Genomic DNA, 22,803 nt, shown 5'->3' with positions numbered 1-22,803 from the left:
ATTTGTGGTGATGAAATTGCATTTCCAGATGTTGGTTAGACTTTTATGGAACTGGAGAGCTTTGTGCTTTTTTCTACTACGTCAATTAAAGTATCGATGTAGCAACTAAGGTACTGAAAATCAATTACTTCTTCAGGAATATGGTCATTTAGCCTAATATTTCCTTCTATTCTGTTCTTTAAGACTTAAGTTTGATTTATATTACCTGATCTCAGATCAGTGCCGCATTTTTACATAAATTATCTTAAGTGGTTTTGGGCAGTCTGAGTGTTAGAGTCAATCAATACAACAACATCATCTTCAAAATAGAGATTGGTTGTGTGAGTTTGTCCTGCGTAATCTTCAAGAATTATTCCGGACTCATTTCCTGTGAGTCTGAATACATAATCAAGGGTAATAATGAAAAGATATGGAGGCAAAGAATCTCCCTGAAGAACTCCAGTGGAAATTGGAAAGCTGGTCAGTCATCTTTCCATTAACCTTGCATGATAGTTCTGGTAGCTTCTTGTTTTGATTATTTTCAAGGGTGTGCCATAATAAATGAAACATTTTAACATCTTGTCATGATTGCAAACAATCATGAAAGTTACTTTAACCGTAAAGTAAGTAAACCATTTCATATTTTCCGTTATATAAGAAAACTGATGAAATTCCAGTCTCACTGCACTGAGTATCCTATTCTTTCTCTCCCACACAGCAAAACACGATAGACGGTTTTTCCCTGATAATGTTTACGGCGTTAGATAACAGATTAGCGAACGTCTAGTCTACACTAAGAGTGCAGCGATGATAGATGCAATGGCTCCTTCTTCCAGCTGGGGGAAACACCGCTTTCATCCACGTCAAACCAGTTCCCAATATAAACATTATGCCGCTTAACTTCCAGTAACAGCAACAAGCAGGCGTTTATCAAAAGACAATGAAATATTCGATCAACACATTTGCAATTATTGATGCATAAATTTAACAAACGCCAATTCGTGCACTCTTCAAACAACTCCCATCGTTTGAAAGGTTAAACGTATTCATAACATGCAAAGAATGTTAGCAACAAAAGAACTGCCAAAATGTACTTACCACATCCTTGCACATGTTTCTCTCTGTCCTCATCCGGTCTTTTGCGGAATAAATTGTTCCAAAATTCATTACGAACAGAGTCATCTATAGAGAGAGAGACAAAAGTTTTAGTTATTTCCGCGTTGTCTGTTGTCAAGAGTTCTATTTTTGTTTTACTACTCGTGTAGAATTTTCGTTAATTTATCGAAATATTTAATGGAGCTTATTTGAATGTAAACTCGAACAATTTCTATTTGGTTATTTTGTTAATAAAGTAATGATCAAGAAATGTGCGTGTGCGTGTTCGTGTTTTCCTATATTTCAGATCTGCAAACAATAACTTAGCTACATGAAGCATAACAACAACCACTTGACAATACAAGGATTGTTGACGTACGATAAACAGTTATTTCTCTATTTCAAGTGAGAATCGTTAACAAAGGAGGCCTTCACAAATGGTTGTGCTTTTAACATATCATCGATAATGGGAGCCTCCATAACTGTTGATCTTGACTTCTGAACACCTAACGCACTTTAAGAAAATATTTGTATTAATTATCGGTTGTGCGCGCACACGCACACACGCGCGCGAAATAAATATTCCTAATATGAGAGAATCTCTAAATTAAGAAACCCATCCCATTTTTATGATCAATCATATTGTAAACATCTGAGTTACATTAATATATTTTAAATTATGAACTAGTCCCAAAAATAGATATCCAACTCACCGCAATGCCATTCATCAGAATTATCATCGCAGTCTGGGTTGCCATCGCAGTTGAGTCGTTGCTCCACGCAGTCTAAAGTGCTATTGCAAGGGAAATATCCAGGAGGACACGACGTGATATCAAAACGATAGAAAGCTCTGGCTGAAAAGGTGCATGGAAATAAAAAAAAATATCAATGACTAAGAAAATGTCAAAAATAAGTTTTACTATTACAAAGAAATGTGACTAGTTGTAATTAATTAATAAGCACGAATAATGTGTATTGATGAAAGGCTATCCATATCTGTTTTCAATATTATCTGTTTTTGATAATAATGAAGTTATTTAAGTTTGTCAAATAAAATATTTCGGAAAGGAGTTGATAATTCGAGATGGCGCTACTGTGACCTGCTTGTACAACAGGAAAATCCGTGCGTGATGAAATTCTATCGAGATATTGATGAAGTTTTATCCAGAGGCTTAATCCTTGATAAGAGAACAAAGATTTTTTGACGCAACTGGAGAGAACTACTACTATCTAGTGAATTTTAACCCCTAGAGAAGGAGGGATTATTTAGGGATTCGAATTTCTGAAACTTCCTTAACGTTCTGAATCTAGCTCATGATAGAAATATTTTTCCAATCTCAAATCATCTTTATGCCGCGGCATTTTCTTCATTAATCGCAAATAATACCCAACGTGGAATTGCGTTAGAAGCAAGAAGATAATTGAGACAGGAAGTTTTGTGTTGCGCACAGTTCCGTTGTTTTTTTTTCCTCTAAGAAAGCGTAAAATAATGTTGCTAAGTTATTCTAGTTTTCGGGAACTTTTATGAGCGTTTAAAACGGTCGGAAAATAAGTCTTTATAATGAATGCTACTTAAAAACGTAAGTTTTCTCTTCAAGGAGTCAAATACCAAATTCAGTAATCAATTTCAAATTACAATAGTTAATATTTGAATCAAATTAAACAGCGAATTTGTCTTGTTAATCATTCACGATCTATTCACAAAAAAAGAAAGATATCGATACGAACTTCCATGTTAGTATGAACACTGAAACAAACGTGATATTTACGGAGAATGGACAAACCAGAAAAATTAGTGTCTGCTTACCGATCACGACACACCTTTAAATTCCATTCAAGTGATTTTATTATCATTCTTAACATACTTATACTAAATAAATAAAAGTGACTTCGCAGAGCATATAAAATTTAAGGGAAAAAACGATAGAAACGATCCATTTGCCTAAAATAACTATCGAACCTTCATTCGGTAGCAGAACGAACAAACTTAAAGAATAAAACTGAATGAACAGTCGAACATAAACATACCGTAATTTATTAAACGAGGATTAAAGGTCATTTCAGGCACAAGTTTCTTCATTATTTCGCGTAGTTTCAACTGCTAATCCTTATTGAAATTTTCCACAAACGAAATAGAGTTATAAGGAAACGCTTTGTATATTTAACATTATTGCATTGATCGTTAGGGCAGTTGCTATGTTGGACTTTTATTACGTAATGGACTGTGTAAATCTGTATGGAAAATTGTAATCCGACTTTCATTACCATTGAGAGTGCTGTCATTAAGTAATCATTCGTGGTATACTCTCATCTTTATCCACGAATAGAGCACACCAACAAACAGAAAGGGAGATTATTGATTTTTTTTACAGCGATATTTCTCATTTGTGTATTCATGCTCGAATTGCCGCAGCCGATCACAATATTTCCCAGCGTGCATAATTCATCTCGCAGAACTCTCCGTTGTTCGGTCCCCAGTACGGCAATATTTTCATCCTAAGCATTTTCCTAGATCAAGAGAGGGATTTAGGAGTTTAACCTGAATTTTCCTTATGATCCCAACGCAAGACGCAACCATTCAAATACGCTCCATTTAACGTTATTCTCTAGCATCGAGCGCGGTGTCTAAGTGGACAAGGGAAGGAAGACGCATGTTTTTTTTTTTTTCTTCTGATTGTACCTCACTTTAAAATAAATGTTGTTTTGCAGAAATATCAGAGATTTAGCATTGCTATGGAAACGCACTTAAAGTATGAAAAGTAACGGACGGATATTCAATTTGAGAACTGGATTTTGGAAAATTTTTCAATTTACCAAATCAAAGCCGTTCTTTCGTCAACAGAATGATCAACAGACCTTTCAAATTAAACACCGAAACGATGTATGTTTTTAATCTGTTCTTGGACAGAAGCTTTTGAAAGAATCAAATAATACTCATAATGAATTTCCAAAGAATGTTTCTGTCTGTTTCGCAGAGTTTGATAACGAAATTACGTAATCAGATTTCAATACCTAAGCTTCTGCGCATGAGTGGAGTGGCTACCTGCAGAGTGACGTTATAGCATTAAGGCGACTTATGGATTTTGGAAAGCAACGGGTTCATAAAAGAATAGTCTCCTCTTGACGGCCTTAATTGAATCTAGTAATTCGTCTTTGATTAAAGTGAAGGCTAAATTATATTATGTTGTTTGTGTGCATACGTGTTATGAGTGAAGGACCTTTCTCGTCCTAGACAAAATTCGAATCCTGGTGTTTCCAACCAAAGGGCATCGTTAAAACTGACTGAAATAAGGAGGCTCCTGCGTAATAGAAGTCAAAGGTTGTTTGCATTTAAATCGGCATAAGAGAAACTGCCACTCGGTGAGCAAAACAATGGCTGGAAGATAGTATTAAGCAATCGTATTTTTACACCTGTAATTGTCACTTAGTTTTTCTTCTAGCATTAATTAGTTGATACAGAACGGCTTAATGAAATGAAGACACTTTAAATCAGATGGATGATGTGATTTGTGGTAAAGCATCCTTTAGAGGGGAAGCATCTCAAATTTTGATACAGGTCACTTTTCATTTATGCTTCCGGATAATGTGGTCGAAGCGGCCAAGGAAGATTACAGAAATTAATAGCCATCGGAATAGTTTGTGAAAATTTGTCATTTTTCGATTATAAAATACACACGGAGCGGCCAGATTATTACATACATCTCGATCAAGCCTGGAATTCATTCATCCGTTAGAAAGAGAGAGAGAGAGAGAGAGAGAGAGAATCATGTGTCCGATCCAAAATATATAAACCAAGTACTGCTCAGATATTTCTGGCCTGGTCACTAGATTATTCAACATAAAGATGAGCTTGAAACGTGTTTATTGCTATAAAATTTGCAGTAATCTCTCATTTTGTCCTCGTAAAGAAAAATTAAAATCCAAAATTTCATTTCATTTACTTATTACATGAAATATTAAAAAACAACAAGAATGGCTTGTGGTGATTTGAAAGTTATCAGCATGCATTTTGGGATAAAATTCGAGTTAACAAGAAATTCTTAAAACCACTTCATATAAAATTAGGATCAGTGATGCCATTACTTGCTTATTATGACATTAAACACGAAAGGTGAATGATTTAAGTGTCTTAGATTCAAATGTTCAAGAAATTCAGATACCAGTTTCAAAGATGGTATTTATTATGGGAAGAAGGCATAGAAAAATCAACCGCGATATGGCTTTTTGAAGGAACAATTAACCACAGCAGAAAAACGAAGAATGTATTGTTTCAAAAATGCAATAGCAAAGTTTCTCGAGAACAACAAAATTCGGATTTTAAAAGTATAACTGAAAATAATCTTAGGAAAAGTTAGGCTGTAATGTGAGGTCGGAGGATCATTTATTGGTATAGCCTTGAAAATGTCGGTGCAGTGAGGATTTCATCAGGATAAGATGGTTGGATGGTATCAGGGATGCTAGATTGTCAGCATGTTGTCTGCTTAATGCAGATGTTTAAATTGGGAAAATACTAATGCAAATACATGGGAAAGGGAACAAAAAGGAATTATTTAAAGAGAAAAGAAATTGAGAAGAAAAGAAAGAGAGAAGAAAAGATTTTGGGACTCCGAATAAGCATTTCACTTTTATGTAAACTTTATTTTACTTTACTTTTGGTTCCTTTTATTCATAGTTTTATAAAATATAAAATAATTATTTTGTCATTAAGTAAAATAAATGAATCCGGCAAAATGGAAAAAAAGATACTTACGTATTTTCTCGGATTGGGAAAATTCCGTATGTAGCCCTGCGTAAATATGGACCTCCCCTTGTGTTTAAATCAAAGTAGTAAATTTACGGGTAATTAGTTAATCGACTGCAAATCTTATTCGACAAATTTCGATCTGAAGTCTGTTTAATGGATGCCAGATGTGCAGGCGTAAGTATCGCAGCAACTTTCCTTCTCACTGGGGCGTTCATACACAAGATTATGTACAGCGAATTGGCCAACAACTAAGTTTCGTTATCAAGCCAACATCTGCACAAAACTTGCCAATGTAAGAAGTCAATGGCCGATTGAAGGAATCATGCAGTCTAGGAGGAGGGTCCTGATCCATCAAATTGCAAAAGAACACAATGCAATAGCAAATCTGCATATCAGACTTTGTCAGGGATGTAGATAAAGTAATAGACAAGCTCACTGGGTTTTATCTTATCAGATGCAAGCGTAATGAACATTGGAGCGTCGACAATGGATTAAGGAATGGAAAAGCGTTGCTTGGTGTGATCAATACCAGTTCCAGTTGTTCGACACGAAAGTGGCCCAACTCGATCGATCGTTTTCGTGCGTCAGTCAAATTAATAGAAATGCCTTTACTTTCTTGCGAGGTCATAATTCTCACCCTTCTTATTCTCCCTGATCATTTCCATGAGTGTTTCATATAAGATTTACCTAAAAGTGTGATTCACTATAAAAAACTGAACGCCATTGAAAAAATAAAATTATTATGGAGCCTCTCATGCACGTGGCATATCATCCATAACTTAGTCGGTTTCAAAGATGTCCTTTGGTTGCAAAGATCTGGGTTTGAATAACCGCTAGAAAACGAACAACCATGACCAGGAGGCTTTTCAATTGATGGTGAGTAAGCCGATCTCATACTGAGGTGGCAGGTTTTTTTTTTTCTTCTTCATGGAAATCCTGGTTTCTCTTCCCTCATATAGACAAATCACCCAGGAGAGCAAATTTAATTTACATTCAAAGTATACCATAGGGTTAACCACCCTATCCGGGAATAGTGAAAGAAATCCAACGACGCCTTGTACGGTTGTGGACGTTTAAGGTCCTGTTTAGGACTGTGGTAAAAGAATGTACGTGCACGTCACTGTGACTCAAAATTTGGGTAGAAAGTAAATAGACAATGCAGATCTGATACAGATTGCATTCTGGACAAATAAACAGAAAGACAGGTATTCGTTTACATATTACATAAGCTCATATTCGAACCATTTTAAGCGTATGAAATAATCTCACACTGCAATTTCCATGTTCGTATTTAGTAAACTCGAATACCGAATTAAACTTGAAAAATATCAAATGCAAACGAACGTGTACATCCTTCGTGATCACATCTTTTTAATTCATAACAGTGCATACTACTGAATGCTGAAGGTAGGCTAAATATTAGCCAATCTGAAATTTGGACAGTATTTAGACTAAAAATAATTTATATACACCCTTACTATATCCTTACTTTAAAATGAATTCTGTTTCTGCTAAACATAATGTACTATATGATATTCTATACTGGACGATAATGAATGTGGAACTTACCTAGAACTAGTTGAAATATTACCAATAACAGAAGAAGCACTCGCATGGAACTTGTTCTTATCATGATGGACAACTTGGAAACTTATACAGAGGTCAGAAAGAGAAGAGGTAGTTCTTTTTTTGGCATCATCGTGCTACCGCCCTACAAAATTACAAAAACAAATTGATTTATTTCTTTGGTAAAATAATAAATAGTGAAAAGTTACCTAAACTGGATGGATGTATTTCTTGGAACTGTCCTGCAGCTGACTCGGAAAAATCACTAAGATTTTGTGATTTATACTAAGTGTAATACTAATATGTTTCCTCTGAAATAAATTGCTATATATTTTATGCTCGGATGTTCTTTCGATGTATAATGCAGACAACATTATACATCCAAGAAACCTCCGTGGCTTACTTTTTTGTATTAAAACCCATAAGAAAAATAATAAAAAGAAATATGCGCTTAAATTGGTGACACCGCCTTTAACATTAAAGTTGATGTTGTTTTCAGATTAAGATTGAAGTAATTATCTCTTAATGTGCTATGTATAAAGGTTTGTTTTACTATTCTGAAAGATACGAGTAAACAGAACTTCATGAAAAAAAATCGAAACAATTAATCCGAAAGGATAACTCACTTCGACCGAAAAAGCCTAAAATTTGTTCCTCGCATTTGTAGCTGGATCTTCAGAACCAAAGGGTCAAAGTGGATAGTCGTTCTGATTTGTATCCCGCTGTAAACATTAAAAACTTTTGGACAGTACTTGAGAGGTGCGGGAGCTCGTACTTAATTCATAGAATCATTTTATCTAGAAAACAAACAAACGAACAAAAAAATTCTGTTGCTTTCATTAAACCGACTCACATCTGTCTTCATCACTGTCCAAAAAAAGAAAAAGAAAAAAAGACAAACAAGCTGTCCTCACTGCTTAAACATTGATAACAATTAAAACAAATGGAGTATTTTTTTTAATTTCATCCACGATAGGTTGTCAACTTATGATACATTAGCAATCTTAGATAAGGCTAGATAATACAGAAACCGTGCTCAAGAGAACAAACATGGAACTGTTTCAAGTCATTTCACTATCTAATATGTACCGCAGGGGTCTCATACTAGCTGATGAAATTTGTCTTCCACCTAAAGACATTCCTCAGTGGAATTCCGAACCTGGAATCAGTGGAATCCGACTATTGGATGCAGAATGGATATGTCATCCACTCGGCCAACTACAGAGGGGATATGTGGCATAACAATGTGATTCGTTTGCTTCATTTCATTGTTGCTTTAATTTGTTTTTAATTGTGATGTTCCACTCATTTGATCTTCCAGTTCAGTTACTGAGGACAGCTTTGGTGAGGCTAATTTTCTTATGTTCATCAAAAGAAGGGAAAAATGGGTTTAAAAATATTATGAAAAACTGATCCTTAGTCATAAAAGTTTTATATTTGATATCTACTACTACAATGTATCGTGCAGGAAAGTACTAAATAATCGGGTTTAAATCCATAAGTTTGTTATGTACTTTGAGTTTTGTAAACAATAATGGCTCACGATGCTCGTATTTGAGTCTTTACAATTAGATATGTTGAAATATCGATACGTAAGTAATAGACACGACAACAAATTAATTTCATTCTTGAAATAGAAGACGGTAAGAGCCTTCCATCCTTTCCTCGATCTAATGTCATCCATCTCTGAAGTCAGGTATTATCAAAATGCTATTGCGCCATGCACATACTATATGCTCGTAGATCAGATTCTCTTCTATTAACAAAACTATCTTTTATTAAAAAATACTTTCATCTCTAATGGTTACAACTCTGATTTCATCGCAAAAAGGATAGGCGAGATCATCCTTTCTCGATGAAAGGTTTTCCAAGTTTCTCTTCCGTAGGTCAAAGGTCCGTCTAGAAAAACTCGCTCGATTTATACGCCAAATAAATCTCCAATTTCTTTTTCCCATCCAGTTTGTAATTTAACCTCGTTTCAGCATTCTCGAAAGAATTCATTTCCCCCTTCTTTCATATCCAGGGATATATTCTTTTTCTCGTGAAGTTTCTCGTATTGTGGACAGACCGGTAGATATGCGCCAATACGTTCAGAAGAAAAACACCAACATACGTTCGGTTTTGTGACTCTGATAAATCAGGTAGTCATGCCATTACTATCACACAGAGAATTCATTCGAAAAAAAAATTGTTACAGCGAAGCCATTTTTGTGGGAAAGATTATAAAAAGAAAGCCGTGAAGGTCTTATTCATCAATCAAATTTAAATACGATACTGCTTAAAGTTTAGGCACTCGTTCTGAGTACGGTAAGTAGCTTTATTTTTCAACAGTAGTTTGTTTCACTTTTTATTTGAACTCTAATGGCTACAGATCGAGATTTTCTCCCGAGTTTAACATCGTACACTCTAATACAATATATGATTTCCAATTGTTGTTCTATTTTCTCTTAAACTGTATCTAATCATCCACAAGGCTCAGGAAATTTGACCCAAAATTTTGCAGTCATTAAATATTTAATTCTCAAAGTAAGTGAATCAGTCTCTTATTTACTTTATTGCCGTGCAAACTTAGATGGAAAGCTAAGTGTTGGATGGAGCACACTTCGATGTTTGCTCGCAACGGACCAAATTAGGTAACAATATTCTTAGGCTTGTCATATTACATTGTCCTATGGATACTTGTCTTGTCTGTCATTCAGATTTAGAAATACTAGTCGTCCACGTGGATTTTCTCTCACTGGATTTTCTCTCACCTGTCTTCATCATTCATCATTTTACAACTTTATTTAACCATTTGGTGCACCACAATAAACGTTTATAGGTTTTAAATATAGTTCAATAATTTACTATGGTTTATTCTACTTTACACCATTTATTCTGCTTTATTCAGTTTAAGATATTTGCATGGGTTTTATATTCAGTTTCAAATCAGCGTAATTCAAAATGGTTCTTCTTCAACCCTGAAGTCTAACGAAAATCAGTAATTATCAGTCTTTTCTTTGGTTATCATTAGATACATATTGATAATTCAATTATTCCAATGTCATTTGTTCATTAACATTCACGTGTAACGTAAGCCTTAATCGTATCTTTCGATAGCTCCTTTTAAGGAAGGTGATTACACAGGTCTACTGCATTAAAGATTGCTATTTATTTGTAGAAATCCATAAAATGGTTTAAAAATAAGGATTCAATTTTTATCCAAAAATTTGGATAAAGCAGAATATAAGACATCACTGTGATATTTAAGTGGTTACGAATTTTTCTGGAAGGTCAAGGTGGACTAAGTATCTACGATGTGGTTACCTTTACGTCAGCTTGGGTATATTACATTAATCTCATATTTCGTTGTTATCGAATGTAGAAACGAATAATGCAGATACTACCCACCTTCCGATATGAGTACAATATTGATTCAAAACTGCTATTAAGATAAAATGTATTATTGTATTCAAAGAAAATCTTATAAGCAAGGACAAACACTTTTAATGTAAGCAGATTCTTAAAGCCGTTGTCCTTGAAAAGAACCGGTGTTTATGGTAATGAATCATAGAAACGTAGCAGGATATGGATAGTGAGAAGATTATAAACTGGTTTCTACAGTTCAAGAGAAATTCGTACTTTATATTACCTTAAACACTGCAATAGATTTGACAAGAAACAAGGAAAATAAATAAATGTCCATCATTCAGTAGTGATTAAGGTATGGCAACAACAATCATTTCAAAGTAAAGTCATGGACAAACTCACATCTCGTCGGCAAAATAGGAAACGTTTTAAATGGGACGTTAACACTGACCTTGTTTATTAGTGACTACCTGAAGGCTATCACATAGGAAGTAACCTTGTTGTAGCTGCATCCATAATGAACACAGCAGCCTTTAGAAGACATTAACGGAAGTGGTTTTTCTATCTAGCACACCAAATACTGACATGATTCAAATATTTTCACATTTCCCACCCGTGCCCTTAAAAGCCGAAGGAACTAACGTATAAGAATTATTTTATGTTTTCTTACTTTTTTTCCTCTTACGCAAGGACTTTAACATACTGGCTGAGGATTCCCCTAATAAGGAGTGGATTGGGAACCGGACTACACTATGTATCTCTGACGCAGTCTGAATTTACAAATTGTAGAACGTAGTAGGTAAACACTAGGTCAAGTGCCAACTCTGATCGATATGATCCATGTCTGTTAATAATACAACAAAATATAAGAAAGCAAATAAATGGAATAAATATCAGGAATGAAATCCTTTTTTTTAAATAAGTTTTTTGATCGATGTACACTTATGACTACTTTATTCTATCCATTTTCATGGTGGATCGCATTCTTTCTATCTTCTTTGGGGACGCCCACGCTCTGAATTAATGGTTGAGATAGCATTATTGTTACTTTGTCAGTTGCTATGGCAACACACACACTAAAAGTTCCTGTACGGCACCTTGCTTTAGCCAAGATTCAAAATTGTAACCTTGCAACTTCGGAAGATAAAAAACGACGCAAAATCATTACGCATCCAACAACAATCAAGCCCTCTATCAAAAGAAACGCACGAACTCGCACTTTCCTTTGGATAGAGGGCTATGTTGCCACTAAACGGGTTTCTTCGCTATGCGAAGAAATAAGCCAACGGTGCTACAATTCTTTATTTATTTTCTCTTCCTGCGTTACCTTCCAGCCATTTCATGCGCGATGATGTTTCGACCATTCTATCCAATAGTGCAATCGAAAAGTCGTTGGTGCTTTTAGAAGAGCTTTAGAATATTGAAGTCACGCAGATTAGATATACAAGTATTTGAGATTTAAAAGCATGCACGGTGAAATGTGAATAAAATCCATCTGTCAGTAAAAAGTAGTACTTATTTTGTAAACCACCGCTACTGAGTGCTCGCTTTATATTTATGAATACTCGCTTTATATTCATATATATGAATATAAAGTGGTGTTCATTCTTTATGTATATTTATATATCAAGGTAAGCTGTTATTGTGTAAGCCTGGTTGAAAGACGAATTTCATCATCCACTGGTTTTTGGAGGCCTGAAGTGGCTTAAAAAGTGCTATATTTGGTTTCTGTAGCAGGATTGCCGGATGATGTCAAAATAAGTAAATTAATATAATATAAAATAAATAAAATAAAAATAGTAATAATTAGCCCACTCAGAATATTAATGTATTATATATTTACAACTTGCAGTGAGTGGGAATGATAAAAACAAACCTGTACAATACTGCGATCAGTAACCGAACACAAGCTGCGCAAAGCTAAATAGGTCGTGGGTCCTTTGTGTGTTGATACTCCTGGATCCATAAGCTCAGTTCTGTATGTTTCACAGACGCTCAGTGAAGTCGTCAGTTCTCGAGTATACTGACAGAATCAAGAAGGAAGAAAGCTCCCACTTGACACATGAAGAAACAGGGTAACGAGATCGTTCGATTGCGTCTACAACCAGCTGTAAAGTTCTCTCCAAAGGTCATACCTTCAGTAAGCATTGAACTGCTTAACTGAGATCTCATATCCTTTATATCTCTACCACTATATATCGAAGGCAGGCAAAAGGAGGGGGTTGAAGTCTAAGGTTCGGTTATACACATGCTGACAGAGAAGAGGTCATTTTATTTTGCTGCGTTTCTGTTCTATAATCGGGAATCTCCCTTTTCTAAAACGAGAAAAAAAGATGATTGACAAACAGAGACCAATTGATGGGGTGAAGACTCCTACTTGGCGCACAACGGACTAGTGTGATTAAATCGCTGTATTGCGTCTGCAATCGTTAATCACATTTCAGAGCTTTTTTCAACTGGATCAAGTGACAGCTTCAATCAAGACCTTTTTAATAACGATGCTGTTTAATCGAATGCACTTGATTTATTGAAAATTATGGCAGATCAACAAAAACTGCACTACAGAAATCTAAGACTGAGATACAATCGTTTATTGCAGTTGCTCGACGCGCGGGATATTGATCACATAGAAACATCCTTCGGTAAAACGGAATGACTGTGTATTTCCTATTTTGAAGTTAAATATCTGAAGATAAAAGTCTAAGTACTGATAAAGTTTTCATTCAAATTCTCATTACAAGAACTCGGTGATGTATCAGAGAAAGATCAAAATAACTCGATTTTCTTAAATTTTTAGAAAATATATATTTATTATCCCCTGGAGGTGTTATGTAATAATAATAATAATAATAATAATAATAATACAAAAGATCTCTGTTCATTTTTTAGTTTTTCCGACGTCATCGGTAACGTAATTAAAATTAAATATTTTAATTACATGAATGACATTAGTGTTTGACATGTGCAAGATTGATTACTGGGTTCAATGCACATTTAATTAGAAGTAAAGTTTAATTATTATTTAAATAGCACACCTACTGGTGTTAGAAACAGCTTAATCTGCTGTCAACCTACTTGGCGCGACTGGTTTAAAGTGGATCATGAAATATTAGCATCAATTAAGAAATGATCAACACGCTTCCACACACACACACACACACACACACACACACACACACACACACACACACACACACACACACACACACACACACGCACGCACGCACGCACGCACACACACACACACACACACACACACACACACACACACACACACACACACACACACACACACACACACACACACACACACACACACACACACACACACACACACACACAATCAGAAGTACGCCTAGGGATACTTTACTCAAAACAAACCAATTCATCGAAACCATGGGGAACGTCTAACCTTTGTTTCCATTTATTTTATGAAGTGGTGAAAAATGGCGTGTGAAATGCGTTTTCTGCAATTCTTAGCACTGTAAAACCGTGACAATACCCACGCTTAAGAAATATACATGGATTAGGTATTTCGGCAGTCTAAGAAATGGCCGAGAAGGTCCATTCTATACGTAAACACGTACAAGTATTCCAAATATCCTCGTGTAGAATAGCCATCTGTTATTTGTAAGTCTGTCCCTGAACTTTGCCAATGTCAAGTGGATGTCACGCACTACCCATTTCACGCAGTGATGTATTTGTTTATTCGCGTGCACTGGGGAAGAGTTACTCGAAGGCGAAATTGCCTTCGCACACAACCGCAAAATGGACTCCCACGGGTTCTCACTAACATAGACCATGCAACAGAAGTATACAGTGCATTGCTTACGTGTTTATGAGCTAGCTGAAAGGATGTCAAACATTGGTTTATATCGATAGGTAAGGTGGCATGGAAAATATGGATTCATGAGAGATCAGTTTGAGTTGAAAGAGAACTAATGTGCAATAAGAATTGATAATATGTAGACTCATTGCATCTAAAAAAATCGCTTGCAGATGTCGAAATCGAACTTGATTAAAGCAATAAGAGTGCAGTAGGAACTGGCAGATATTTTGCAACAGTTGTCCAGCAGAAGAATATTTTCTTAGTAGAATAGTCCAGCAGACAAGATTGTTTGAATTGCACAGCAGAAGAATAAAACGTTTTTAGACAAATGTCAAGTAGACAAATAAAGATTCTTAAAGCAATTGCACAACAGATGAATGAAGATTCTCATGATAACTGCAATAGTTAGTAATTTGTAGCCGAAGAATAGATATTGCTCTGAAAGTTGAACCAGCAATCGAATATCGGCAATATTATTTAGCAGAGCAGTATATTGCAGTGATTAAGACTAAAGATTTTCGCGTGTTTGACCTAACAAACTTGGAAGATACGTTTATTATCAAATGGACGTAAATTTTAACAACTGAAATCAAAATGTTTTGCCCATTTTGACGACTTTGGCGAAGTTACCAAAATTCTGCCATATCTCCACTGCAGATGTCGATAGGGATTAAAGTGATATAGTAATTATCACTTTCTTTCTTTCTTCCCAGCTATATCAAAAACTTTATAATATCTAAAATGAAACATATCTTTAAATATTTATTTCATTACAAGTCGTGTAATATTCATTTGCGTTGCCTTTTAAATGCATTACATTATCCTCAAGGCAACTCGGTAAAAATCTCATTAAATTCTTCTGCGTGATGTCGTATTGCAATTAAGTTATAATGCATTTTTTATTATTTAGGTGAATCTTTAGCTTCGTCAGTGTTTGTTGAATTTACTGAAAGGCTTTTATTTTTTTTAACATCGTTTGCAGAAAGACGCATTGTTGAGATTTTCTGCATACAGATATTATGAGAATAGACCTTAGATATTTCTTTTATTCAATAAAAAAATTACTTTATTCTCTTTCATGTGCATTCTAGCATTCGTTTTCATATAATTTAATTGATACAGAATTTTAACTCTACCAATAAAATCACCTGTTAAACAAACAATGGACATGGCAGAAAAACAACAACAAAAAATGAAACATATGTTAGAGACTTTATGTTTGTAGTCGCTAATTTTATTTTCGCTTCGTCTTATGAACTGAATTGAAACACACACAAAAAATAAAATAAAATAATAAAAATAAAACCCAGTGTTTTTTTTTATATTTACTAGCTCTGCAGGTATTGTCTATAGTTCTTAATTTTAAATTCAACTTCTTGGACAATGTCGCTAATGTTTCATGATACATAATGTTTCCTGATAATATTTAGATAATTTAGAAATATCTAAATTATAAAATTCAACTGATTTCATGTACTTCCATTACTGCAAACCAAGAAAATGATTCTTTGATGGAGAGAGAGAGAGAGAGAGAGAGAGAGAGAGAGAGAGACAAACTTCTCAATGAGCAAATGGTGTATTTGGTTAGCTGTTAATACATCTCGAAACAGTGCATGAGAGGCGATCTCTCTCTCTCTCTCTCTCTCTCTCTCTCTCTCTCTCGTTTCTGTAGTTCCGAAATAGATGCCGAATAACGCGATCTAGGTATCTACTCGGCAAATTCTAGGAGTAGTCTCCACAGTAGACGGTACTGAGATGGCTTACGACTGTCCAGTCGATCAATACTGCCCCATTTCTTTCAGCATTCACAGCATGTGTCTGTCCAAATATAAAACTAATGCTTACTTTGCGGACGTATTTCTCCTAAAACACGTTTTGGGAGATAAATTTGGTTCCATTCACGCAGATTTAAAAAGTTTTTTTTTCAAGAATGGACTTTCCACAGGGCTATAAATAACATTATTTATTAGCAACACTGACGTAATTTAAAAGGAGTGGTCCTAGATTTGGTTCCTATTACTAGAAGAATTAATTTAATATAAATTAAATAAAAAATAGTAATCTGAACGATTACTTGAAGGGCATGAAAGAGTACTTCAAGTCACAGGCGTCGTATTACATATTTTCACTGGACTTTCTTATTAACATTAAGCCAAGTATTTGGTTGATGGATAGAAATTAAATGAAGAATAAATTAGGGAAATTAAGAATTAATGTTTAAAAAAAGATTTTTAGAGACTACAACAGCAAGAGCAAAATGCATAAATATATAATACAAAATACATACGAAGTCTGTAAATAATCGGAGGGAGAATCATAAAATATCTCAACTGGAGTTCGAAAATACTTTCGTAAATAATACATAGCATACTGTTGCGACATGAGCTTAATCATTCTTTCAGTAATTCTAAGCAACCTGATCTAAATTAATCAGCATCTTTGATATAGAAATATACTATAATTACTCAGCATGGAGTCGTATTGAGTTTTAGAGGTGCTCTTATTATCCTTCGTAATGTTTCTGGTTCGGAGATCATTTTGCCATAGCTCTGTAGGTGGAAAACTTGCAGACATTGCAAACAATAAGGTTTCTATCAATGCGATCTGTAGATTTACAACAGGCCTGTAATTATTATAAAAGCTGGTATATTGTTTTGAATTTAATTTGCCCATTTGGTTATTTGTTCGATCGATAAAGAATACAATATTATTCTTGAATTATGAAGCCAGTTGAATTGTCATAACAATTGAATCCACAGCTGTTTTGTTTTTGTTTATTTATTGAATTCTGTTGGTTCGGTTCGGTTTAGAGCAAAACTGAAATAACGTGAAATTTTAGCAACAATAAAAAAAAAAATAAATAAATAAAATAATAATAATAATAACAATAAAATAAAATAAAATAAAATAAAATAAAATAAATAAATAAATAAATAAAATCCTTTCAGCCAGAGAGAAGTGGTTAAATCGTATAGACAGAAATACAAGTATAATATGGATTTAAAAACTGTGCAGAAATATAATATTACTGAGAGTTTTTATTTTTCAAAATTAGCTTTTGATTTTTGCCATAATAATGCTTTTCTCCGCTACGTGTACATCGCAGATATTCAATTATCTCCTTATAAGAAAAACCAATAAGGAGATAATTGATGGCACATGCTAATTGCTAGTTTAGTGTACTTTTAGCTCTTTTGGAACAATGCACTTAATTTGACATTTTTAATTATTCCATATTACAAAGGATGATGTAACATCTGGCACTTAAGTAGGTACTTGCTAGTTAGAGATTAAATTTAAACCAAAGGGCTTGCATATGGATGCTGATCACTCATGAATTTACCGACTTTTGCGTTAAGTGAAAGAAATATGGAAACCATTTCAGTTGGAGATAGTTCATTGCAGCGCTGTTAAAATGTCGAGAAGAAGCACTTTGTGGCATAAAAAGGATTGAGTAAGTGAGAAAGGGTCTTAAAGGATCTTTAGGTTTCTTTGTGACAACAGAAGCTGAAAGAAGTAAGACCAAATATGTATTTGAATTTGTACATCGCGGTGATCCGAACTTTTATCAAGAGCCATAATAGAAAAACAAATAGCAATGATGATGACAATGACTATAAAATCTGCGACTGCAACTTATTATAATTTCTTAAGAAAAATAAGGCCGTAATGTATTTTTATAATTTTAAAAAGAATTTTATTGAAATGTATGCAACCAAACAGCAAGAGAAAAGGAATAGCCAAAAACTATTTTGTGTAGTTGAATTTAATCTCGGTCAACATTTAAATCTAGTGTGTACTTAGGATACTTTTAAACACCTGTCAATGAAATTCATTGAAGAAAAATAAATATTCAGTCATATGTTGAATGCGAAAATGTGAGGAATCCAAACACAAGCATTTGGTGAATGAGTAATTACTGTCTTTCAATTTTTCTTTGTTGCTTTATGATTTTAACTTGATCAAACACTTAGAGTTATGAATAAAGGAGGATTTATTTTAAAACATGCGATGTAATCAATGTTTAAAGAGCAAATGTATATTTTACAAAACAAGTGCAGAGTTTTAGTGTGCTTGAAGTTGCTTCTTTTCGACCTGGGGTAGGTGAAGTAACACCTACGCTGGAAGGAAGAGACACGATTTCTAGAAAGTGAGAAAAATACACGCATTCGGTCTATATGTGATGTCCCTGCTGATGAATACCCCGAAGACTAGTTTGAGACATGGTTATACACGTTCTTGAAACCTTGATTATTTGAATACTTCAAGTATCGGGAAGATGAAAGAAGGATATGGTGTCATTAAAGGAAGATAATTGATGAACAGGATGAAAGTTGAAATAACATACTCCCTGGAATTCTGATACGAGTAAAGCATTCTTAAGAGAACGCCAGAAGTCGAAATGATCTACTCATCACGAAGCTTTCTATCTTCAGAATACCTTACTAGTTAAAGAATTTCAGGGGAGTGCGTGTTTACAAATAGGAAAGAAAGGTCAGAAAATATTAAGAATTTGTGTTAAGTCTCTGAAAAGTAGCATGGAAGATTACTGAATCTTTCATAATACATTTAGGTGCACGTAAACAAGATCTTCTGCAGACAGCGAAACGGCAGAATCCCCACGCGTATGATTGATTAGACGGGCTTCCAGGAAGTAAAGTCGAAAACTTTGAAGCCACCAGCCTAAAGAGATTAAGATCATTTTACATGTCACGAAGAATAACAAGTATTGCCTCTGGTATACATTAGGCTGGATTCGAAAGGGATCAAACTTCAAAAAACTTATATAAGAAGTTTGGTGTCAGTAAAATCCCCTCCCCAAGTTATAAGTGGCGTCCTTCTAAGTACGGAATATGGTTAGCATCACAAATTGGCACTTAAGAAACGTGAAGACGCAGCAAAGTTACACTTTAGTTTAATTCCGGTATGTTAGTCTAAATGAAGTTACAAGTATTCTCGAGTTTCTACTCGCAACCCATTACTATAAAAGAACGCCCTGTTTTACTTGCCCCGCCCCTTATATTTTATGGTACCGAGAAAGATTAATGAAGTGGAAAAACGCAGCCAATAAATTACAGTATGTTTGACACATAAAGCAACACAATACGTTTGAGTCTCAGCCATTCATAAGGTATTCTTTATTGCGTTCGAAGAAAGCAAAAATGTTTTCTCGCGGTTTCGCATATCACTGTATTAATAACCTTAGACTCTGATCTACCCTCATATTAAGTGTTTCATTTGATGTAGTATTTATTATCCACTTTTTAAGAAGCAGTTTAGTCCATCAACTACTCTTATATATTTTATTTCAGGTCAATTTCTGGCTTCATATGTTGATCCTCACTAGTTCAGTCGGCATCAACGTTGCCCTTTGGTTGAAAAGACTCGGATTCGAATCCCGTGTAGAACACAATGAACCTTTATAAGATCGTTTCGAGTGAGGGTGCGTTAGCTGGTCACATACGGAGGTGACAGGCTTTCTTTTTCTCCAGGAAATCAGCCAGGAGAACGCACCCAAATAACAGACATTCTCATAGACTCATTTGCTTTTTGTCGTAATGTTGAACAGCAACAACAATAACAACGACAGCTCTGTATATCTCAGTAATGCTTGGTTTAGTATAAGAGAAAATAAATTTTACTGCCAAGGAACTCGGCGATAATTTACTAACATATTATCAAATATTATTAACATGTTAATGTCAAGTAATTTGACTTCGATAACCTGATCTTAGAAAAGATAACGTCATGGTCCACCATTTGTCAGTGCTCGTTCTCTGGACTTTCTTTTGTTATTGTTGTTATTATGCGGGGATCGAAACCCGGTTTCTGGGAGGAAAACCTTGATATCTCATATGAACTCGGGTTAATTAACTTTCAAATGAAAAGCTTTTAGAGATGTTTCTCAAGTCATAGGCTGTATTCGAAGCTTAATGTTTCCACACACAGGATGGTCGTTCTTCCGAATATGATACGGCAATCTACTCCGGAAAGTGGAATTTTAATGAAAAATCCATTTTGCCAAAGCATTTAGAATCCTTTCTGAAATATAACACAAATATATCGGTCTGGTTGGCCGAGCGGACAACGCTTACTCTCTCACAACTATTAGAATGTGGGTTGAATCCACATTCAATACTGATGCGTTTGAAGACGTAAACATGAAAGTTCCATATTTGGTCTCCAGAGAAAGATTATGGAATTATTTAATTGTTACTCTACCCATGTATGTTGTAAACTTATATAACGTAAGTTTACAATGATAGCCTTTCGTGAGAGGTAACACTCATAAAAAAATTCCACTTTGTTTAGAATGGAGAATGGTTAGCATCTAAATTAGGCAAATATTATATATATCTTATAACCTAAAATATCACACAAACATTGTTACTTTTGAAGTTGATTTTACAGTTCATTTCTGGACTTAGATAAGAGTTTTGATGGGAACGAAACAGCTTCAATGACAATGAAGTTCCAGTTGCCAGTAATAAATAATCGAGATGATTCTGAAAGTAGCGTAGTTTTGAGTTAATAATAATTAAATTTACATATTAATGTTCGGTTTCATAATAACTTGTTTGCGAGAAAAAAAATTTTTTTTCGATAATGTAGTTTTTACGTTACAAGAAAATTATATTTTCTTGCAAAATCTGATAGAAAACATATTCCATGATGTGTTTGATGGTTTTCCTTAGTGTAGAGGAGAAATATGTTGTTTATACATAAGGGAGCTCTAACACATTCCTTGTGAGGCTTAAGAGTATCTTAATCAAAGGCTTCATAAACGGTGGATTGGCCAAGGCGGCCAATTTGTATGATAGCCTCCGTCACTTGACCTAAACCTGTGGATTTTTATTTGTGGAGTCATTTGAAATCATTGGTATGCTTTACCCTAGTGAGCAATGTTGATGAACTAAAGGAAGGAGTTGAACATGCATGCACTCTGCCATCAGCTACCACCCAGAAACTTTCGAGCGCATGAAACTGTCAATGGTGAGGCGTGTTAACGGCTGCGTTGCTGGCAACGAATGTCATTTTGAACGCCTGCAGTGAAGTACTTTCTTTCTGCAGTGTTTACTTTGCCAGTTAGCACGGGATTTATGCATATGTTTTGATATTTTGCAGTCTAATTTCATTTTAGATTGTTGGGGTTTACCATTAAAGAGCTTTATTTCGGAAATGCGAGGTTTTTAGAATCGTGTTTATTAGATCTTTTCTTTAGGTTTCAGTTGTAGAATATGCCTTGAAATTCATGCTAGTAGTATATTTGGAATCTGATAATTTATATCCTATTATAAAATCAGTCAAACTACGAACGACCGTTATATTACCTCATATTGCTTTTGAAACATATCACAAACTGACCAGGAGTCAAAATTAAGTTAGAAATAATATATATTCTAACTACGCTCCTAACTCGCCATTCCTTAGTATGACTTAATTTCTTAATTAGGCTGACATAAGGGTACGTTACTAATAGAGATTATGTAATAAGAACTCGGCCTCCATCCCACTGGTAACGAAAATGTCTTCTTTGGTTGGAAATGCCGGCGGTTGAATCCCTTCTAGGATAACAGATTTTCAAATGATGATGGTTTGCTTATTTCATACGGAGGGGGGTCCATCCCTGAGGTTTAAATTTACTCCCAAAGAGTATATAAAACAAACCACCGGAGAACATACCCCCATTAACAGACTTCACTCATAGCTCTGGGCATAATCTAAAACGACTAATGTAGCCACTTTCTGAAACGCCGTTCAAATGCAGTTTTAAACATTCACTAAAAGACTCGTCGGTTAGCACATTTAATTTAATTGCGTCAACATAATGAAACCTTTTCCCTTTTAAGGTTCTGTCAAGAAGGCCAGCAATGCAAACTGTAACTTTAAGGGTGAACTTTCCATTTGGCGGACGTCCTCTTTCCCAGTTTCTGGTGTACTGCATCACTCAGGGGTTTCCGAAATTCTAAATGCAAATGTTGGTTAATGGATGCTCTTTATTTTCTTTGAAGATGAACGCAGAAAGCACTCGGCAACACATTAGTCTTGCGGAGTACTCGGCCGACTTCTTTAACATAAAAAAATATATAATTTAAAAATTTTATATGCCTTTCATTGCTCATTATTACAACAGAAATTTGTATTCAGGTTAGCGTTTTACTGAATTTTATGATGAGTTAATGCACCCAAGACATTCATTATTATTAGCCATTAAAAGGACTGCACACCGTAATAACATACT

At 34.7% G+C, this 22,803-nt stretch overlaps 1 protein-coding gene across 2 annotated transcripts in view; it reads right to left on the bottom strand.

Moving 5' to 3' along the window:
- LOC150094312 (uncharacterized) overlaps window positions 1-22,803 on the bottom strand; it is an 88,072-nt gene that overhangs the window by 31,110 nt on the left and 34,159 nt on the right. The window contains exons 1-4 of one of the 2 annotated variants that reach the window (XM_090411936.1): window positions 12,609-12,663; window positions 7,388-7,529; window positions 1,788-1,928; window positions 1,078-1,161 (exon numbers count right to left, since the gene is read on the bottom strand). In XM_090411936.1, the coding sequence (XP_090268062.1) occupies window positions 1,078-1,161; window positions 1,788-1,928; window positions 7,388-7,451 (289 nt within the window). In that variant the 5' untranslated portion in view covers window positions 7,452-7,529; window positions 12,609-12,663. Of the gene's footprint in view, window positions 1-1,077; window positions 1,162-1,787; window positions 1,929-7,387; window positions 7,530-12,608; window positions 12,664-22,803 lie in introns of those variants that run through there. The other variant, XM_090411935.1, reaches the window with a different exon arrangement.

This window comes from Typopeltis vanoorti, chromosome 22 (genome assembly GCF_054136105.1).
Source record: "Typopeltis vanoorti isolate ZY-2024b chromosome 22, IOZ_Tvanoo_1.0, whole genome shotgun sequence".
Lineage (NCBI taxonomy): Eukaryota > Metazoa > Arthropoda > Arachnida > Uropygi > Thelyphonidae > Typopeltis > Typopeltis vanoorti.
The sequence above is the reverse complement of the archived record's forward strand: the minus strand, read 5'-3'. Positions and strand labels throughout refer to the sequence as shown.